Genomic DNA, 19,258 nt, shown 5'->3' on the forward strand with positions numbered 1-19,258 from the left:
TGGCTACTGTAGGGAACTTGGGGGGGGGGGGGCAGACCCATAATGTTTGTATTTTCAAAGCACCCCTCTGAATAATGAAACGAGAGTTACCTGTAAGATTTATTTCATTCCCCCCCCCCCAACCTAATTATTCTGTGTGCTGTTTTCAATCCTTGATAACTAGATCAGGCTGCAAGGTGGTCTTTCTGAAATTGTGCAAGGACAGCTATGTGACCCACACTCTGAAGTAGCAGCAACACAGTTATGGATCAAGGGATGTTGTTAAAGGTGAAGGCTGACCAAACCGACAGACAAGACTGTAGTTAGAATGGTATGTGCTCAGGAGTTTAGGAAACAGAATATGAGGTAATAGTCAGAATACCAGGGAGGTTCTGGCTGTACAACACAAGAGAAATAGATGATGAGTGAAGGGAATGAAGTAATCTCTTATGAAAGGGCTTTGTATAAAAACAGTATATAAGTAGCTGCATTAGTGAATGTTTGAGACAGTTCTCAGCCAATACTTTTGTATAAGCAGAACTGTACTCCTATGAGAGAACTTATTTTAATTCTGTATACTCTATTGGTGAGTTAATAAATTGCTTTTCTCATACGTGGCCTTGGTTTTTTATCATTCCAATCTTTTCCCGGGATATGTAGGAATATTGGGATGATAGTAAAAAGACCTAAACTTTAATACAACTCCTCCTGACTACACTGGACCCAAAAACATGTTTACACATTTAGCATGATTTGATGGGCAAGTGATGGGAGAAGGGGAAGTGGACCCCTCACTGAGACAGATGTGTGTGGGTATGGAGGCAGGTATAGAAGATCTTGGGGAGGGAGTTGCATCATGAGAATGGAAAAAGCCTGGGGGGGGGGGGGGGGGTTCAGTATCTTTGCTGACCAATGTTAAGGTCATGTCTAGGGCCAGATACTATATAAGACAGCTTAAGAATTTATTGATTGTGAACTCTGACACAAGCTTTTAGAAGATAAGTATATGCATATAGAATAGTCCAATGTAATTTAGATAACTTTAATGGATATTTAGATTTATATTAATCTTTGGGTCAAGAGTTCCTGTGTTCTATACAGTTGAAACCACATTATATCTAGATAGTGAAAAGGGGAAGTTGTGAACAGTCTGCTAGCCAACCAAAGGTCATCTGGTACAGAAAAAAATAACTTATGTGATATAAAAGAACAGATGAAGTAGCATGAGGAGGGGGACATGGAATTTGTCACACAGGTACTGTGGGGGAGAGAAGTTTCTAGTAGGTGGGTGAAGATAGCATGACTTTGTGACTCAGGATCAGGTGGGGAGGTGTAACTGCTATTCTAAGAATTAGGGTATGGACTGAAAATTGATAGGATAAAAATCAGATGTGTTGGAATAGGAAGGTAATGATTGGTTAGCGGGATGTGCTAAGATGGTAATTAGTTTCCAGATTGTTGTATAATACGTATTGTATAAATATGAGTAACAGACTGGTGTTCAGGGGGCTTCTTTGTTCCCAAGGCAGTGAACTGGCTTGGAGACAAGGGAGTCTAATCATTTCTTTTCTGTATTTCAGACTTGCTATCAGCCTCAGCTTGAGCCACTATTTACTCGTTTCCAGAATAAACTTTTCTTTTTATTTCACTTCTGAGTATTATTTGTTTTGTTAGGGTAAGAAAAACCCAAGGACGTGAGTGTTCCAGCAATAGCCAGTTGGGGTAAGCTCTTATGGGGGTGATTATCCAATGTGTGATGATCGTAAGCAGACCCCAGCACTACCTTGTGAGATTCTTATAACAGATTTTATGGGCAAATGTACAGGGTTTCTTTTTTTTTTTTTTTTGTAGAAACAGCAAGGTTTTGCTTGCTTATTAGGTACTGGGACTTTTGACGGGTACGGGTTGAGATAGGCTAATGCTTACTATGAGTAGGTATTTTGGAAGAATGAGGAGTTGGGTAGTTCTAGTTATATGTATAGGCTGACAATCTGGACCCGACACTGGGCCGGTGGCAATCAGCGTTATGCTGACCACCACTGGCCTCATCCCCAGAAATTCAATGCTGGGCTATGTCCGGGTTCTAGCATTTAAATTTTGGGTAGATGGGAGCAGCAAAAACATAGCCGGTTAAGTGCAATACTCAGCATTTAATGGGCTATGGTGATCTGCATAAAGATAGGACCGCATAAAAGTCAGTCCTATTTATGCTGTTACCTTGGCTTGTTAAGTGCTGATATCGGCACGTAACCAGTCAAGCGCTGGCTCTGCCCCCAGAACGCCCCCCAACATATCCCGTTTCAGGTTGGGCGTTAAGCACAGTTTCAGCAGCACTATCTGGTTAAGTGGCCCTGAATAGGCTTGGTTAGCCGTGGACAGGAGCCAGGAGCCTCTCCGGGACGTTTAAATGATTTTAATTATTGGGTCATCTGTTTTTATTGTACCACTCTTCATAGTGGCTAAGAGGCATGCAAATAAAACTTTTATATGTATGCCCTCTTTCAGCCACTGATGAACCGTCACCAGTCTCCTTATATAAAGATGGCCATTAAACAGAAGAGAAACAGCTTAGTCAGTGAGATTTCAAAGAATAAGAAATAAAGGGAAATGCAAAATTGCAGGCTTCGCTGTGTCAGTGGTACACTGATCACGTTATCTGGCTTCAGTGTTTACCTGAGACAGGCTTACAATAAAATAAAAACAAAAATTGTTGGTTGATTGTGACTTCAGTCTGGATCATTTCTATCATATATTGTATTCTGGCTGCTTTTCAATAAAATACACTTTTGGGAACCCCCCCAGAAAATGCATGACCCAAGAAAAATAAATCACACTCACAAAACCTATTAAAAGATATATTTTCACCACTGTGTGATAACATTGCAGCATTTATAAGACTTCATAAAAGTACAAATTTCAACTGATGCAAACTGCTGAGCTACAGGAGTTGGGTGGGTGGGGGGTGAGGATGTGTGTGGAACTGTTTACAAGAATGGAACCAGTACAGGTCAGTTTATTCTGTTTGCGTCAGGAAAGACTGCCTGCAAAATACAAAACCTTTCATAGCCTTCTGGACAACAAGCTCATAGTAACTTTCCCTCCACTTCAATTGCTTTATTATTTTCTTAGCACACGCCAAAAGTAGAGTTCAGTTGACATTATTTACAGAAATAGCTATTTGTAAGTACTGTACATAAAAGCACTTATCAAAAATGCAGTGCACAGATGCACAAAGTACACTTTTTGCAAACACACGTACAGATATACTGATCACAACATTTTATGCAGAGATCTTTGGGCACAGATTATCACCATAAAAGCCAAAAACTACCAGCTGTAGAAATGTGTGCACTGAGAACATCCACGTGTGCACTGTACAATGATACACAATCCTTGAAAGCAAACACCTCACGGGATTAAAGAGCAACTGAGCTTATAAACATTCAAGCAGTTCCATGTATTTTCTTACGGTTTCTATCTACAAATTCTGGAGTGGTAGATTAAACATTAAACAGAGTCCGTTTAGGGAGGGAAAGGCATTTAAATATATTAATTACATATTTTATGTATCTGTATATATACATAATCATATAAATAGATTATTGATTTATTACAAATAACACTTGATTTGTAAAAATTCTTATTTTTATAAACCAAAGCAATTTTCCCTTTCTTTCTACAGAAAAATTTGACCACTCACAATTATATTCTATCATTCACCATCCTAAGGGCCCCTTTTACTAGCCACGTTAGTGATTTTCGGTATGGCAAATTGATGTGGGCCATTCAATTCGAAGGGCTTCTTTGCAATTGCCATGTGGGTATCACTGGCGTGGTTAGTAAAGGAGCCCTAATTTCCTTTGAGTACCCACATTTCCAATAACTCTAAACCCTATCCCTGTGCAATTCCTATATAAGAATATTAAAATGTTGTTCAAGTCATTGCAACAGCTGCAACTGAGTTTCAAGATTTTAGGAAAATATATATAGCAGTTTTCATTATCTCTGCTTCAATAAATAAAAATCTTTACTGTTCCTGTCCTAAAGCTTTGTTCTATTGGCAGTGTTGTGTTTCTGTATCAGTGCACATAAAAGCAGTTACAATGAATTCGATTCGTCTCAGAAGAGTGCAGGAGTAGCTTAGTGCAGTGGGTTGAGGACCTGGGGAACTGGGCTTGATTCCCACTGCAGCTCCTTGTGACTCTAGGCAAGTAACTTAACTCTCCATTGCCCCAGGTACAAAACTTAAATTGTGAGCCCACTAGGGACACAGAAAGTACCTGCAGATAATACATGTAGACCTGCTTTGGTTGTACTACAGAAAGGCAGTATATCATATCCATGACCCTTTACACTTTCACCTTTACTGTACAAGATTTAAGGTCTGAAACTCTAAGCAACGTCTTCCTCTGATGTTAGTGGTAGATAAACTACAGGCTCTATCTTCTGCCACCAACCTTTTAATAATTCTTACAGTTTTTAGCTTCATAATTATCTACATGTATTACAAAAATATTAATGACTTTTTGCTCAAGAATATAAGCTATATCAGGTTGCCTGAATGATTGAGAGGTTCCTAAGGTATATTCCCATAGGTGAAGAGAAAGCATGTGTGGGTATATCAATTTGAAAATTTGTCTGCAAGTCCTCCATAAGACTTTATTGGCCATGAGTATTCAACAGTAAACTCCTCAGGGCATTACCCTTCCAAAATTAGCTTGCAGCTGCCTAATCAATTTAAAAAATCAGCACATATGCTGATCCTAGAAACCCAGTAGGAGATCTCGCTAGCTCAGGGGTGGACAACCTAAGGCCCGCCAATGAATTTTATGTGACCCGTGAGATTATGGGAAGTATAAACAGGAAACATTATTAAGCAGAATTTTGGAGGTTTTAAATACTGTATTTCACCAATATTTTTAGAACAGCCGCTAAAGCAGTTTGTTGCCATCGTTTTTATTTAACTTTTTACTTATTTTATTTATCAAAGAAAATCTATGGAGCTCCGTGCATTTTCGGTTCCAACATTACATTAATGTTACAGCCCAATAGAAATAGCACTGACATTATTGTGGCCCTCTATGTATAAAGGTTACCCCTGCGCTAGCAAGACCTCATGAACCCAAGTGAAAGACAGTCCAAATATATCCACAGATGTTTCAAGTAATACAAGATACAATGGGAATTTTCTAAAGAAAATGGGAGCTACAACAGCACTGTTTTTACTTAACAAGAATACTGCTTGCAATTGAACAGAGAATCTCTTTGCTATGGCCTGAGTTAGGAGGAAAAGCAGAACAGCTGGAATACTGAATTGAGTGGAGGAGTGGCCTAGTGGTTAGGGTGGTGGACTTTGGTCCTGGGGAACTGAGGAACTAAGTTCGATTCCCACTTCAGGCACAGGCAGCTCCTTGTGACTCTGGGCAAGTCACTTAACCCTCCATTGCCCCATGTAAGCCGCATTGAGCCTGCCATGAGTGGGAAAGCGCAGGGTACAAATGTAACAAAAATAAAATAGATACTATTGGAGATTCTACATGGAATGTTGCTATTCCACTAGCAACATTCCATGTAGAAGGCTGCGCAGGCTTCTGTTTCTGTGAGTCTGACGTCCTGCACGTACGTGCAGGACGTCAGACTCACAGAAGCAGAAGCCTGTGCGGCCACATTGGTGATCTGCAAGGGGCCGACTTCTACATGGAATGTTGCTAGTGGAATAGCAACATTCCATGTAGAATCTCCAATAGTAGCAACAGTGGAGGAGTGGCCTAGTGGTTAGGGTGGTGGACTTTGGTCCTGGGGAACTGAGTTCGATTCCCACTTCAGGCACAGGCAGCTCCTTGTGACTCTGGGCAAGTCACTTAACCCTCCATTGCCCCATGTAAGCCACATCGAGCCTGCCATGAGTGGGAAAGCGCAGGGTACAAATGTAACAACAACAACAAAAAAAAGACTATGGGCTTGATCTGCTCAGACATTTCCAAACTGTAGCTGGAGGTGAGTGCAAGGAAAGCACGAGTAATAAAAAAAAAAAAAATACACACAAGTGTCTTACTTCCAAAGTTCTTTCGCTTCCAATGCCACATACAGACCAAAATGCTTGAGAATTCTGCAGTTTCAGAACACAGAGTCATTTGTTTTGCATTCTAATGTAATCACATTAGGAGATTTTTTATTTTTAAACACATTATACTAGGATAGTATTGACTTGACCGTAGCAAAGCATAGTAAGCTTATTCAGCTACTTTTGTTGTTCAGTTGTTCAATATTACAAAAAACTTTTTCACTTATTACTCTTCTCAAATAGCAGCTTAATAATACTTATGCAAGAGTGGTACTGAATAAGTAAGATATTATTAAGCTGGTATTTGAGGAGAGTAATAAGTGAGGGGTCCTTTTACTAAGCTGCAGTAAAAAGTGGCCTGCGGTAGTGCGAGCGCGTCTTTTGGGCGCATGCTGGGCCATTTTGTACCGTGTCTAGGAAAAAGGGCCTTTTTTAAGGGGCCGGAAAATGGATGTGCGCTAAAACTAAAACCAGCACGCATCCATTTTTGGCCGGAGACCTTACCGCCACCAACTGACCTAGTGGTAAGGTCTCATGCGCTACCCACGCGGTAAGCATGCAGTTTGCGTCAACTGCTGTTGACCACCGGGTAAGCGGCCCGTGATAGAAAATTATTTTCTACCGTGGGATTCAGCGCAGCGCCAAATTGGAATTACTGTCCAGGCTTATTCACTAGCAGAGCAGTAGTGCTAATTTGTCACGCACTGTACATGCGTAGGCCCTTACAAAGTTTAATAAAAGGGGCCCTGAATGATTTTAGTCTCTTCTTTAATCTGGACATTTTTTTTACATTATCAATATTACAAGAAAGTCATATAGATTTATGCGTTAAGGGACATTCCTTGTGACATTCAGCAAGTCACTTCACCCTCCGCTTCCTCAGGTACAACTTACATTGTAAGTCCACTTAGGCATGGAAATAACTTGTGTACATGAATGTAACACCTTAAGCTCAGATTTGGAAAAGGATGACTAATTAGACCTAAAAAAAAAATCCAAATCTAAATCCAGCTAAAAGTTTCCTATGTTAAAATAAAGCTCAGCAGGTAATCCTTAACGAAATGTTCATTCCTGAGCAGGTAAATATTTCAAATGCATCCTAGGGGTTATATTTCATTATTTTCACAGTTTTAGGAGACAGTATTGCTGATTGTTAGGCCTAGTTTCCCCTTTCCCTTTTAAACCAATAAAAGGATGGCAATATGAACAGTTTGTATAAATAAAACCTTGGTATAATGAACAATTCACTCCCACAAAGAAAACAAGACATTCACCAATACATTCCACTTTGTATTACTAATAATTGGTAGCTCATTGTTCTTTCTCAGCATTAGTGATTGGAAGGATTAAGAGTTGGCAATCTATATTTAAAACCAAGTCCTCTTCTTGGCCACCATCTTTAACCCTCTCTTACAGGAGACAACTTTATTTTAGAAACTCACCTTCCTTTATGAATTGCTTAAAAAACAAAGCACGTTATTTTTTTCAGAAATGTGCTGTTTTCACCGAGTTGGACTACAGAGAAAATTTGCCTTGACTGTTACTGATCAGCTCCCTTTGTAAAAATTGCTCCACAGATTCTGGGAGCATGTAAATCAGGCAGTAGGAGAGCAATTTTCTTGATACCATCTCAAAGATCACTTATTGGAGTATATAGTGTATTTCAAATTTCTTATTGACTACTACTACCCCCTTCCTGACTGCTAACTCTGCAGAACCAGTATAATAAACAGCTGCTTACTCAAAACAGCCAACACAGGGGTCAGATGCTGCTTTGTTTCTTTACTGGATGCCTGATTGAAGGACTGCTAGTTCTGTAATATCTGTGGAGTGGAACAAGGCTGCTGACTCCGCAGCATTTGTTCAGTTGAATGCTGGTGGCATTTTCTTAGTTAAAAATGTCATGTCTTGTAATCTATTAACTGGAAGGTTACATTCACCACAGAGTCCACTGATTAAAAAGCTATGAGTTCTATTGCATCTGGCAACTGGAGGTGTGCTATTTCTACAGCCTCTTCTGGATGGCAGAGTATTGGTTCTGGAGACTTTGCTCACTGCACTAGCCGCAAAAAATCCTTAAGTAATTTGGAGGCTAGGAGGCTGATAATGTCTACACAGTCTGCTCATTAGATAATTGCAGTGTTAGCTCCTGAAGAGTTAGCTCCTGCACAGTTGCCTCACTGGGACTTTGCTGGTTCACAAGAGTCGCTTCCATAGATGCCTGATGGTCTTGAAGAATTAGCTCATTAGGCAAATGTTGGTCTCCAAGAGCAGCTTCACTACACAGCTGTTCGCTTGAAAGTGCCGCCTCTTCAGATGATTGCTGATCTTTAATATCGCACTCACTGTACTGGTTCTGGTTCAGAATCACTGTCCCAACTTGCCTACCATTTGGAATAATTTCATCTGTAAGATTCTGGTCTGGCAGAGTAGCTATGCTAGATGTTTGCTCATTCAGAAAAGCTGCTTCATTGGTAGATTGCTTTTCTAGTATTGCGGCCTCATCAGAAAGCTGCACAGTGGCTCCACTGGGCATATCATGACCCTGAAGAATTACTTCTTCAGTTGAACGCAAGCTGTAATGAGCTGCCTTGCTGGGAAACTGCTGGCTTGAAAGTTCTGACTCCTTGGCTGGCTGTTTCTCGTGATAAGTTGCCTCTGACTGTTGCTGATCCAGAAAATCTTCTTCTATGGATAATTTATTTGAATGATCCTCACTCATTTGGGGGCTAAAGGATGTTTTCTCACTGTAGTTGAATCGATTTGAATTATCAGTGGAGGTGGGTGAAGATGGACCAGCACTAGATACAGTACTTGATGGACCACTGCTGTCTGTAAGGAAAAAGTAAACAGCAATTAACAATATCTGTAGTCTGGAAGCTTAGAAATGTATTAAACATAATGATTTGAGATAATTAAAAGCTAATGGAAGGAAAGAAATAGGTAGCTTGGAGAAAGAAAATGAGGTTACTTGCCAGTAATAGGTGTTCTCAGAGGACAGCAGTTCACCAATCACACTTGTGGGTGATGTTATCCATGAGATCACTAAACAGATGCCCTTCCAGATCTTTTTAGAGAAGCTTTTGCATGCCTTCTAAGCCTATGCTAACTCCTGCACAGTTGTGTACTTGTAGTGTGCCCTACTGTCATTTACACTAATGAGTTCAACTTCAGAGAGAAAAAAGATGGGTATGTTTGAGTGGTGATCTGCTGTCCTCAGAGAATACTTATTTTAGTTAATAAACCTTAAATTTTCTGAAGCCAAGCATGTCAGGCACACACATGGGGGATCCCTAGCTAAGTGCTATCCTCTAAAAGGGAGAAACATCCTGTAACAACAAGCCCTACCAAACAAGAAGGGAAATGCTAAAAGTTTCTTATGAGAACAAACCAAACAATAAGAAGAGTGCTGGGGGTGGGGACTTGAGTTGGATCCTAACCCTCAAAACTCTGAAGGACATTATTGTGGCCCTCTGTGTATAAAGGTTACCCCTGCGCTAGCAAGACCTCATGAACCCAAGTGAAAGACAGTCCAAATATATCCACAGATGTTTCAAGTAATACGAGATACAATGGGAAATTTCTAAAGAAAATGGGAGCTACAACAGCACTGTACTAAATATGTTTTTACTTAACAAGAATACTGCTTGCAATTGAACAGAGAATCTCTTTGCTATGGCCTGAGTTAGGAGGAAAAGCAGAACAGCTGGAATACTGAATTGAGTGGAGGAGTGGCCTAGTGGTTAGGGTGGTGGACTTTGGTCCTGGGGAACTGAGTTTGATTCTCACTTCAGGCACAGGCAGCTCCTATTGTCACACTGGAAGTTACTGTCTAAACAGTATGTAATGTAAATGTGTGAACGTAACTTCATGTCATAGCTTTGAATATCTTTTACATAAGAACAGCCTACTGGGTCAGACCAAGGTCCATCTAACCCAATATCCTGCTTCCAACAGTGGCCAATTCAGATCACAAGTACCTGACAGAATCTCAAATAGTAGCAAGATTCATTCTACTGATCCTAGAGACAAGAAGTGGCTTTCCCCATGTCTATTTCAATAGCAGACTATGGACATTTCCTCCAGGAACTAATTTATTTAAAAATTTATACATTAAGCGGTTTCCAGATAACCATATATTATTAAAACAAATATACAAAACAAATAAAAACCATAACCATACAAATCAACAAACAAGTAAAGCGCAGGTACTTACCTGCAGCAGGTGTTCTCCGAGGACAGCAGGATTTATATTCTCACAAGTGGGTGACGCCTACCCGCATTGCCCTGGTCTGGAATTTACCAAAGTCTAACGAGAGCTTTGTGGAGTGGGAGACATGCTCTACTGCGCATGCGCGAGTGCCTTCCCACCCGCCGCAAGAATGCAGTCTCCTCAGTTTAATACCACAGCAAAAAATAAAGTAAAAAACTACAAAGGAGACAACTCCAAGGGGAGGTGGGAGGGATTGTGAGAATATAAAGACTGCTGTCCTAGGAGAACACCTGCTACAGGAAGTACCTGCGTTTTCTCCAAAGGACAAACAGTCTTATAATTCTCACAAGTGGGGAATCCCTAGTGTGAACGAACAGTGTGTTTTAAACCTGTAAAACTGCCTTTATTAACTCTTGAAGTGCAATTCTCTAGTTTGGCCAACAGATGGTGCATGTTTTATCTTAAAGCCGTTATAGAAAAGCGCATGCCCTCTTTTAGTTTTACTCAATGAAGAAGTGAATCTACAGTACTGTGAGCAGTACACTTTCAAAACTTGTTGACTGGGCTCTGATTGGCTTGGAGTTTGAAATTACCTAGCAGCTGCTGGCTGTTGGTTCAGTTTCAGCCCGGGAGAAGAGAGAGAGCTCTTTGCTGAAACCCTATAAAAAACATTTATATTTGACAGCTATATATGTCCTGATCTTCCCAGATATTGTCTAGGAAGTATGTAAATGTTTAGTTAGTGTTATAATTGATTCATATTTCAGTTACCTGTTATTGTTTGCTAATTGCATTATTTTGTTCTACTGTTCAACTTTTAAAAGACAACAAACAATATTTAGTTTACTGCCTCTCTGTCTGGACTGATAAAGAATCCTAGTGGTTTGTGTGTTGGGTCTGTGAGTGCTTTCTGGGAACTGTGGGACCACTGGGAGTGTGGCCCCCCAGTAACCTAGAAATCACTGGGGATAATTTGAGAGCAGGAGACTCACCCAGAGGCAGTGTGACCCAGTCGTTGGGAGTAGGGTGCTAGTGTAGTGCACAAGCAGCAGATGCATGCTGACCTGAGCTGTGCTGGAGATAGACTCTCTAAGTGGCCATGGGGAAACCCCAGGCAGGTAGCTAGGCATTTCATGACACCTAGCATCCAGGCTCACCAAAAACAACAAACATTAGTCAATTGGGCCTCGCAACAGTGAGGACATAACACAGATTAACCTGAAACTATATACAATCTGAATGAGAGTGCAGCCTGGAACAGAATAAAATGGACCTAGGAGGGTGGAGTTGGATGCTAGACCCTGAACAGATTCTGCAACACCGTCTGCCCAAAGCGACTGTCGTGTTGGGTATCCTTCTTAAGGCAGTACTGTGATGTGAATATGTGGACTAAAGACCACGTTGCAGCCTTGCAAATGTCTTCAATGGAGGCTGACCTCAAGTGGGCTACTGACACAGCCATGGCTCTGACATTATGAGATGTGATATAACCCTCCAAGGCCAGCCCAGCTAGTGAAGGAAATGCAATATGCCAGCCAATTAGAAATGTTGCGTTTCCTGATGACAACCCCCATCCTGTTGGGATCAAAAGAAACAAAAAGCTGGGCGAACTGTCTGTGGGCCTTGTCTGCTCCATGTAGTAGGTCAATGCTCTCTTGCAATCCAAGGTGTGCAAGCTGCTTTCGCCAGGATGGCCACTAGGCTGGGGAAAGAATGTTGGAAAGACAATCGACTGGTTCAGATGGAACTCCAACACCACATTCAGCAGGAACTTAGGGTGAATGCAGAGGACTACTCTGTTGTGATGAAACTTAGTTGTTTAGTATAGTGCGTCTGGTGTCTAATTTTGCAGAGATCAGCCAGCTTTGTGTATGTAACTTATTCCCTTATCTATGATCTAGCAGGGCAAACAGCTAGCCTTTGTCTTCTTGGCCTTTTCAGGGATAAGTAAGTAGGCAGGTTTAGCCCAAGTCATGAGCTATAAAATCTGGAAATGATAACAAACGTCTGCTTGTTCTCAAACAAGCTCTGGACATAACGCAGAGAAACTCTATCAGTGAAGGACAGATATGAGTGGTAAATATTCAGGAGAATTTGAGGTTACAAAGGGCAAATGTTGAATAATGGAAAAAAATACAAAAAAACCCAGAGGTATGATAAGGTGACCTTAGAGGTCAGGGTTGAAGAATACCAGGTAAGAAAGAGAAAAAATATAAAAGGCATTAAGAGATTAGACAAAGGGAAGCTTCAGTATGTGACTAAGCACATCTTGTAGCAGTCAGACCTGATAGCTTCCAGAGAAACACATAGAGAAGCCACCAGAAAGACATTTTATTTTGCTTTAGCAGAAACTTAGATTTATATAAATAAGAATTCAATTTTCTACAACACTGGGATACAAGAATTTTATTGTAATCATTTATTTAGTCTAATAAATTTATAAAAGAGAAAAAATATATCCTGGAGTGTGTTTCCTTTGCTGGAAGGGTTTTCTGACCCCTACGAAGTGTTTAGCTCCCCTCAGAGGCAAAGGGGTGCTTTACATAATATAAGGTGTTTTACATAGTATAAGGTGCATCTACTACTAAGGCCTGAAGCTCATTGACTCTAAAAGCTGAAGTAACAGCCACCAAGAAAATGACCTTCCAGGTCAAGTACTACAGACAGCTGGAATTCAGTGGCTCAATGTTCAACGTGGACTGATCCAAGGACCATTTATGGGAGTCCATGTGATGAATCAGCTTGTCCAAATATACAAACTTGAGGGACACTACCCTTTAATTTCTAGTGGTCACTTATCTGGCAGCTTCAGTTCCTCCTTGCTCAGATGTTCTTACCTCATATCCACCTCCAGGATTGCATACCAGATTTTAAGCTTGAGGGAATGTGTTGTTGGAGTGCAGGCTCTGGTGATCTGTATTCAGTTACATAAGTACATAAGTATTGCCACACTGGTCCCAAAAAAGGTCCATCAAGCCCGGCATCCTGTTAACTTTCAAAAAGGAGACTATGATAAAATGAGGTGAAAAGAAAATTTAAAGGAGCAGCTGCGAGGGTCAAAAATTTACATCAGGCGTAGATGCTGTTCAAAAACACCATCCTGGAAGCCCAGGCCAAATATATTCAGCGTATAAAAAAGGAGGACGGAAGACCAAATGACAGCCGGCATGGTTAAAAAGTGAGGTGAAGGAAGCTATTAGAGCTAAAAGAAAATCCTTCAGAAAATGGAAGAAGGAACCGACTGAAAATAATAAGAAACAGCATAAGGAATGTCAAGTCAAATGCAAAGCGCTAATAAGAAAAGCAAAGGGGGACTTTGAAAAAAGATTGCGTTAGAGGCAAAAATACATAGTACATTTTTTTTTTAGGTATATTAAAAGCAGAAAGCCAGCAAAAGAAACGGTTGGCCCACTAGATGACAGAGCCTGGGTAAAAGGGGCAATCAGGGAACACAAAGCCATAGCGGAGAGATTAAATGAATTCTTTGCTTCAGTCTTCACCGAGGAAGATTTGGGTGAGATACCAGTGCCAGAAATGGTATTCAAAGCTGACAAGTGGGAGAAACGGAATGAAATCTCTATAAACCTGGAGGATGTAATGGGGCAGTTTGACAAACTGGGATGAATACCATCCAGGGGATTTGCTACTCTTCAGAGTACTGATAGAATTGAAACATGAACTTACATTACATAGTAGATGACGGCAGAAAAAGACCTGCACGGTTCATCTAGTCTGCCCAACTTGCAGAACTATTGTTAGTAATTTATTTATTTATTTATTACATTTGTATCCCGCGCTTTCCCGCTCATCGCAGGCTCAACGCGGCTTACATAGTAACAAGAGAATACAATCTGTAGTATCTGAATCAACAAAGGAGGCATGTGGTAGGACAAATGAACAAGGGTAAATGGGATAAAAGAGGTATGAGAGAAAGGATAGGGATAGGTAAGGAATATGCAATTTATCTTTAAAATCGAGCGTGGTACCGGAAAATTATAGACCGGCGAGCCTGACGTCAGTGCCAGGCAAAATGGTAGAGACTATTATAAAGAACAAAATTACAGAGCATATTCAAAATCATGGATTAATGAAACAAAGCCAACATGGATTTAGTGAAGGGAAATCCTGTCTCACCAATCTATTATATTTCTTTCAAGGGGTGAACAAACAAGTGGATAAAGGTGAGCTGGTTGACATTATGTATCTGGATTTTCAAAAGGCGTTTGACAAAGTACCTCATGAAAGACTCCAGAGGAAATTGGAGAGTCATGGGATAGGAGGTAGTGTCCTAGTGTGGATTAAAAACTGGTTAAAAAAATAGAAAACAGAGAGTAGAGTTAAATGGTCAGTATTCTCAATGGAGAAGGGTAGTTAGTGGGGTTCCCCAGGGGTCTGTGCTGGGACCGCTACTTTTTAACATATTTATAAATGACCTAGACATGGGAATAACTAGTGAGCTAATTAAATTTGCTGACGATACAAAGTTATTAAATCACAAGATGATTTTGAAAAATTACAAGAGGACATTACGAGACTGGGCGTCTAAATGGCAGATGATGTTTAATGTGAGCAAGTGCAAAGTGATGCATGTGGGAAAGAGGAACCCGAATTATAGCTACGTAATGCAAGGTACCACGTTAAGAGTCACCGACCAAGAAAGGCATCTAGGTGTCGTCATTGATGATACGTTGAAACCTTCTGCTCAGTGAGGAAGTTCCCACAAACCATCTTTCTATTTTGATCTAGGCACAGGAAAATAAAGATTTTAAATACTCTCTGATTTCAACCTAATTCATTGTCCCTATAACCAGTCTCTCTAAATGACACACCGATTGCGATTTATAACAAAGTATTAGTACTCCACCTATGAAAAGTTATTCCAGTACTATACTTCCTCTCTATACATCCGTATGCTGTACAAGCCAGCATGTAATATAAGCGAGATTAAATAAAAATGCTACCAACAATAAAGAATTACAACATGGATGCAGCAGCCCATCTCCTGTTTTTATTCAACCTCCTTGGGTTCCTGCAGCTGGTGAAGCGATTCACAATCGGAGGCTGTCTCCGTGGTTTTCCTGCTGCCACGTCCTGCCCTCTCTACTGCAACTTCCTGTTTTGATTTTAAACAGGATGTTACAGTAGAGGGCAGGACGCAGCAGAAGAAAAGCCACAGAGACGGTCTCTTACTGTGAATCACTGCTGGCTGAAGAATCCCGTGAGAACTACAGAGAGGAAGACGAGAAGCAAGGAAAGGATTTCTTTACTGCGGGAACAAAACTTTTTACCGTTCCAGCGTGGTGGTAAAATGTTTTGTTCCTGCATCCCTCTGAAGTGGAGTGGAATGGGTAGATGTGAATCGCTTGTTTACTCTTTCCAAAAATAGTATGACTAGGGGGCACGCAATGAAGCTACAAAGTAGTAAATTTAAAACAAATCGGAAAAAGTGTTTCTTCACTCAACATGTAATTAAAAACTCTGGAATTCACTGCCAGAGAATGTGGTAAAAAAAGTTAGCTTAGCAGGGTTTAAAAAAGGTCTGGATATCTTCCTAAAAGAAAAGTCCATAAGCTATTATTAAGATGGACTTGGAAAAATCCACTGCTTATTTCTAGGATAAGCAGCATAAAATGTACTGTTTTGGGATCTTGTCAGGTACTTGTGATCTGGATTGGCCATTGTTGGAAACAGGATACTGGGCTTGATGGACCTCTGGTCAGCCCCATTATGGAACCGCTTATGTACTTATGTTTTACAGCAGACAAATACCAAATAAACCTAAAACAACATAAACCATATAAAAGAAGCTTGAAGCTAAAGTGATATATATTAACGCTTACAGTGACATCAAATTTCTTGCTATCAGATTCTGTACCAAATCAAAAGGCAGTTCTACATTTCCATGTAGGCCTTCCAGGGCATGCAACATGATATGTCATGTATCACAACAACACAGATGTATTTATGATCATTTATTCAAGAAGGGAAACTTCAGACTTCCTCTGAAAAATGATAATAGAATTAATATCTAGGAAAAGACTACGGGGAAATATGACTAAGCTCTACAAAATCTTGAGTGGTGTAGAACAAATAAAAGTGAATTGATGTTTTACCGTTTCAAAAAGTACAAAGACCAGAACACTCAATGAAGTTACATGGAAATACATTTAAAACAAATAGGAGGAAACATTTTTTCACTCAACAAATAGTTAAGCTCTGAAATCGCTGCCAGAGGATAAACGGTGGTTAGCCGTATCTGGGTTTAAAAAAAAAAAAGGTTTGGACAAGTTCCTGGAGGAAAAGTCCATAGTCTGTTATTGAGACAGACAAGGGGAAACCACTGCTTGCCCTAGGATTGGTAGCATGTAATCTCGCTACTAATTGGGTTTCTGCCAGGTACTTGTGACTTGGCTTGGCTACTGTTGGAAACAGGATACTGGGCTAGATGGACCACTGGTCTGACCCAGTATGGTTATTCTTATGTTCTTATGTAACATTTCTTAACTTGTCAATTTCAACAAATGAGGATTTGTTGATGTCCAAAACTCTAAAATCAAGTAATAATAATACATATGTATATGTGAAACAAAAATATATTTAATGAATCGGATAATTTAAAAATAAATCATCAAATACTAGAAAAATAATTTAAAACAAGGAACACATGAGTCAATATTCAAAGCCATTTATCCAAATAATGGCCATCGTGATCCAGATCAATGGCTTAGCTGGTTCTGGCTCTGCTATCCAGATAATGCTGTTGAATATCTTTACAGACTGTCTTAGCATTATCTGGACAGTGCTGGGGCAGTGCAGGGGTGGGGGCGAGGACAAAAGCCAACAATGGCAACATGTAGACCACTATTCGAGCCAGATAACTAATCAGATAATGCTATGGCGGAAAAATTACCGTCCTCAGTTTATCCGTATAGTGCTTTGAATACTGCCACTCTCTGGATAGCACTGTTACTGCTAAAATATTCAGCATCGGCTGCAATTGGGATAATGGTGATAAATATTATTATTTTATTTAGCTGCTGAGGCCATCGTTTTAAAGCAACGCTGACCATGGGTGGTTGAATATTGAAGATTTTTCTTTTTCATAGAGCTGGTCTTACGTCTTTGGATACTGGAGAACTGAATTGTAAGTGATGTCTGTATTGCCCCAACTACTGTGTTTGCACTGAAATTCCCAGGCATTTTGGTCTGGTTTCTTTTACATGTGATCTGCCTAGAACCAAGTAGGTAGTGGCGGAATAAAAGACATGATGTAACATAACATAACAATGCTGCATATTTTAAGAGGAACAAAAAGGGAAGGTGTAAAACTTACACCATGGTGGCCTTTCTGAGCGCTGACGCAATGGTAAAGAGGAAGAGAGGATTCTCTGGGGTATGTAGTTTTCACCCGATGTCATGGCTTTCATATGCAAGACAAACAGAAGAAGCCAAGAGAAATCAAGAAATGTGTAAGCATACAAGCGGCAGATCAAACAAGTTCAAAATTCTCAACAGAGGGTCTCTACAATTTGCGTTTATAGACAGGCACTTCAACTGTTTACAGAAAAGAGAGAGAAGGCAGGGCTTAAAAGTATACTTAGAACAATTGAACACACAGATGAACTTGAAATTTATGCAATGATGGTTAAGATAGTCAGCTGGCAGTGTTCAGAGTTTTACTGCCTGCCCAGAAATTCAATGCTGGACCACGTTCAGGCTCTAGCACTGAATTTCCAGGTTCACAGAGCCGGCGAAACCAAGCCAGTTAAGTGCAATATTCAGTACTTAGTCCTGTCTTTATGCGGTACACCATAGCTGATTGACTTTTATGCAATCCTATTTATGCGGTTACTTAGGACGGTTACGTGCTGAATACCGGCACTTACCTGGCCAAGTGCTGACTCCACCCCCGGAAACGCCCCCAAAACAGCCAGTTTTGAGATAGGTGCTAACCGGACCTTTTCAGCAGTGCTAATCAGTTAACATAACAGTGGTATTTGTATACTGCTAGAACTGCAAAGTTCTAAGCAGTTCACAGCATCCACTAAAAAACCTGGACAATCTCCCAGGAATTACAACACTCAAATCATAAAAAACAAATAACTCTAATTAGTAGACAAAACAAACTTCTTGAAAAGATAAAGCATAGGAATCAGACGGAGTGAAACTTAGTGAGAATTCTTGCCAAAATTTAGAGGCTTGATAAACTAACTAACAATATTTTATGAATTTTCAATCTCCTACAACCTTTGGCTGAAGGAAAGCTAAAAGGACAATTGTTTATGGCTCTTAGGGATCAAAATGAAGATGTGAACTGAAGGTAATCCAACATATAAGCTGGAATAGTTTATATGTTGGATAACTTTCAGTGCACATCTTAAGTGCCGCTGAATATGACCAGTTGGCCCCGACACATGTGATTTAATTGGCCAGGAGCCATTTTTGGTCAGTTAAATCGCTTTGAATATCGACCCCAAAGTGGAAAAATGAAATCCAGCTCTACCCTGTATATTTTCAGAGTTCTATCTCATAAAGAGACAGCTAGTTACCAACCAATCTCTTCACATTTTATCTTATGGAATTGCAAACTTGTAAAACCAGACTCACAGACCTGCATATGAGCCAGCACATATTATAGATTCACAAACCTGTATTCACGAAGTCGGTCAAGGCTACTTAGCAAAGAAACATGCATCTACTTGTAGGCTCATAAATACAGTCTAGACCTTACTGCATCTCACCTAACATGAATGTACGGCTCTTTGGCATTTACGTCTTAAACTCTTTCTATAAATCCTTCCCCGATATGCTCCTGGTTGCGTCTCGGGATATGTAAACTGGAAATCTCCTCGCCTTTTCACTTTTCTCTCCTCCTATGCTATCTTTCAATGCCTCATTTTTCCTGAGTTTACCAGTCTCATTCATGACCTGCTAAGGGGCAATGTGTAAAACTCTTTGATCAGGTGTGAAGTCCAAAGGTACATTTCCTTATGCAGAAATCT

The 19,258-nt window shown here is 40.2% G+C and overlaps 1 protein-coding gene across 1 annotated transcript in view; it reads right to left on the minus strand.

Annotated features, from left to right (window-relative positions):
- Nucleotides 1-6,538: 6,538 nt before the first annotated feature.
- Nucleotides 6,539-19,258, minus strand: part of PPIP5K1 (diphosphoinositol pentakisphosphate kinase 1) — a 283,513-nt gene continuing 270,793 nt past the window's right edge. Inside the window, 2 exon segments of the mRNA XM_030189638.1 lie at nt 6,539-8,875; nt 17,590-17,676. Of these exon segments, the coding sequence (XP_030045498.1) occupies nt 8,154-8,875; nt 17,590-17,676 (809 nt within the window). The 3' untranslated portion in view covers nt 6,539-8,153.

This window comes from Microcaecilia unicolor, chromosome 1 (genome assembly GCF_901765095.1).
Source record: "Microcaecilia unicolor chromosome 1, aMicUni1.1, whole genome shotgun sequence".
Classification (NCBI taxonomy): domain Eukaryota; kingdom Metazoa; phylum Chordata; class Amphibia; order Gymnophiona; family Siphonopidae; genus Microcaecilia; species Microcaecilia unicolor.